This window comes from Camelina sativa, chromosome 17, assembly GCF_000633955.1.
Source record: "Camelina sativa cultivar DH55 chromosome 17, Cs, whole genome shotgun sequence".
In the NCBI taxonomy this organism is placed as follows: domain Eukaryota; kingdom Viridiplantae; phylum Streptophyta; class Magnoliopsida; order Brassicales; family Brassicaceae; genus Camelina; species Camelina sativa.
Window position 1 is genome coordinate 34,690,583 of NC_025701.1, and position 3,243 is coordinate 34,693,825.

At 37.5% G+C, this 3,243-nt stretch overlaps 1 protein-coding gene across 1 annotated transcript; it reads left to right on the top strand.

Annotated features, from left to right (window-relative positions):
- Positions 24–1,448, top strand: LOC104760077. The gene is made up of 3 exons (XM_010482926.1): positions 24–39; positions 147–1,103; positions 1,246–1,448. The coding sequence occupies exons 1-3, from the start codon at positions 24–26 to the stop codon at positions 1,446–1,448; spliced, it is 1,176 nt and encodes a 391-aa protein (XP_010481228.1).

A 3,243-nucleotide genomic window follows, 5' to 3' on the forward strand; every position in this document is an offset into this window, starting at 1 on the left:
GGAGGTTGGGACATTGACTGATGATGCTGGTATCGTCAGGTTTGATAGGTTTTATGTCTGCTTTGAAGCCCTTCGGAAGACTTGGCTTGCATATTGTCAGCCAATAATTGGCATAGATGGTTGCTTCTTAAAAAACGGTGTGAAAGGACAACTGTTGGCAGCTGTAGGAAGAGATGCTAACAATCAGTTCTATCCGGTTGCTTGGGCAGTTGTGCAAACAGAGAACTATGATGCTTGGTTGTGGTTCATTAAGAAGCTGAAAGTTGATTTGAAGCTTGAAGATGGTGATGGATTTACCCTTATCTCTGATAGACAAAAGGGATTGCTCAATGTTGTTGATCAAGAGCTACCAAAGGTGGAACACCGGATGTGTGCACGCCATATCTATGGTAACCTTAGAAGAGTTTATCCAGGTAAAGATTTGCCAAAGAAGTTGTATTGGGCAGTTGCGAAGAGTTTTAATGCATCAGAGTATAACAAAGCCATTGACGAATTGAAGAAGTTTGATGAAGGAGTGTATGAGGCTGTCATGCAAAGGAATCCGCGAAACTGTAGTCGTGCCTTCTTTGGCTGCAAATCCAGTTGTGAAGATGTTTCTAATAACTTTTCTGAGTCTTACAACAATGCTATCAACAAAGCACGGGAAATGCCATTAGTGGAGATGTTGGAGACAATAAGAAGACAAACTATGATGCGTATAGATGTGAGGCTTAAAAAAGCAATGAAACGTCAAGGGAAATACACTCTCAAGGTCGCCAACACCATCAAAGAGGAAGAGCTTTTACGAAAGTATTGTCAGGTAATTCCTTGTGGAAATGGGCAGTATGAGGTTCTCGAAAACAAACATGGATTCAAGGTTGATATGAATGCAAAGACATGTGCATGTCGAAGATGGAGTATGACAGGGATCCCTTGCCGCCATGTTTTAAGAGTCATACTGACCAAGAAGCACAATCCTGAAGATTATGTTAACTGTGATTGGTACTTGGCATCAACAAATGTCAAGATTTACTCTAAGTCAATCTCAGCAGTTAATGGCATTGGTTTTTGGATAAGATCTCAGGAGCCTAGGATTCAACCACCACCACGAGAAGTTACAAAAGGTCCCAAAAAGACAGAAAAAAGAAAGAAGGGCAAGAATGAGTCTCCAAAGAAGAAGTCAAAAGGAAAAGAAGAACAAGAACAACCGGAGAAGAGAATCAAAGTTTCAAAAGCTGGACGAGATAGTCGTTGTGGCCGGTGTAGTACCGTCGGTCATAATACTAGAAGTTGTCCGGCTCTGGGAGTTGTTGGTAGAAGGTGGAAGAAGAAGAAAACTGGTGAAGAACCAAGCCAAGGACAAAGCCAAGAACCAAGCCAAGGACAAAGCCAAGAACCAAGCCAAAGACAAAGCCAAGGACTTAGTCAAGCACCAACCCAAGGACCAAGCCATGGAATGGAATGAATGAACTGAATAGAAGGAAGGGACGAATGGAAGTTAGTTTTTTGTTTTTGTTCGATGAGATTGAAAGTTTTTGTGGTAATCTCATGGTAGTTTATGGTTGTAGTTCGGTGAATTTCAAGTTTTTGTTGTACTCAAAACATGGCTTCTATTTTTCATCTAATCAAAACTTATTGAAGTTTTATGTTAATCTTAACATAGTTAACAACAAAAACACTTAACAACTCCATGATTACATGCTTAATCACAACAAAAACACTTAACAACACATTACACAAATATTACATAGTAGACAAAAGCCACAACTAAACCACCACAAACAATCATGTTCTTGAAGCTTCTTAGCTCTTGAATCTCTTTCTCACAAGAACTCACCACACCTTTGAGCTCTACAATATCTTTTTCACATCTTTCTGCGATTTCTTTGATAGCTTCTACCTCATCTAATCCCTTTGCTAAGCTTCCCACTTCTCTTTCTATTTTGTCAACTACACTTTCAACCTCTTCCATCTCCTCAACCATGCTTATGTCGGTCCACTTAAACAAATGATTCGGATTCTAATACAAAAATACACATTATGAGAAGGTTATGAGAACAATTTTCATATGACCAACTATATTGATTACCTCGTCGGATCCATTAGGACAACAATGAAAGAGTCTTCCAGGATTTTTCATTGTGTTTGAAGTCTTCATTACAGAGAATCGACCACATCTACATTTTCGTGGGATTCCTCTTCCAATCACAGTAAATCTGTCGCTCACTCCTTCAACAATTAACGGATTCACAGTAAATAATCTTTCTATCAAAATACACAACGAAAAGGAAAATTAAAACATTAGGTTTTCGCACCTGAAGAAGCTGAGGATGAAGACATCTTGATCGATTGAGAGAAATTTTGAGAAACCCCAAATCGCGAACACAAAACCTAAACCCGAGTCGGGAAAATAAGAAAAAAGGAAGAAGAAGATAGAAACGACGTCGTTTTGACGAAAAGAATCACTCTCTTTCGTCTCACCAAAACGGCGTCGTTTCTTACGTGGCTTCCACGTAAGCAGCCGCTAACGGTTTCTTAACACCGTTACGGCCTGTGTATGTTTATACACAGTTTCTCAAGTTGATGCAGCGAATTTGAATTTTAACTAAGTTAATGTATGGATTTGTTCAGTGTCATAGTTGGTGTATGAATTCAACATACTCCCTTAGCTGGGGTATAAATATACCGATTTTCTATTATATGTATATGTATGTATACATGTATATAAACGAGTACTGTATATTGATGATGTCGTTAATAATTATAACAATATATATATACATATATATATATATATATATATGAAAGTTAATAATTAACGAATAGGACCAGACTTGGGTGGATCAGACATGGAAGGATCATCATGAACTACAAATTGGGAGTAGCAATAACAATAATGGAGTGTCAAGTCCGTTCGGCAAATTCTCCTTTTGTAACCCTTTGATATGCATATTTTATAGCATTCCGGTGTGTCACGGCAGGGCTTGACCAAAACTTCCATTGATCGTCCTATTTGGTATATATATATAATAAACATATTAAAAAAAATTTGAAGGATATTTTAATGATAAATTATATAATTTATCATGTAAATTGTACAACCAAATATTTCAAATTCCCATGAGGATTTCAAATCGAAACAAAAACATATATTTTGTTACAGTCCTGAACAAATAAATGTTTTACCTGAAATTATGGGCAGGAAGATGAGACTAAACACCATTAGTGAAGGCAAGAGAAGAGATAGAAACTTCTTAGTTGCCA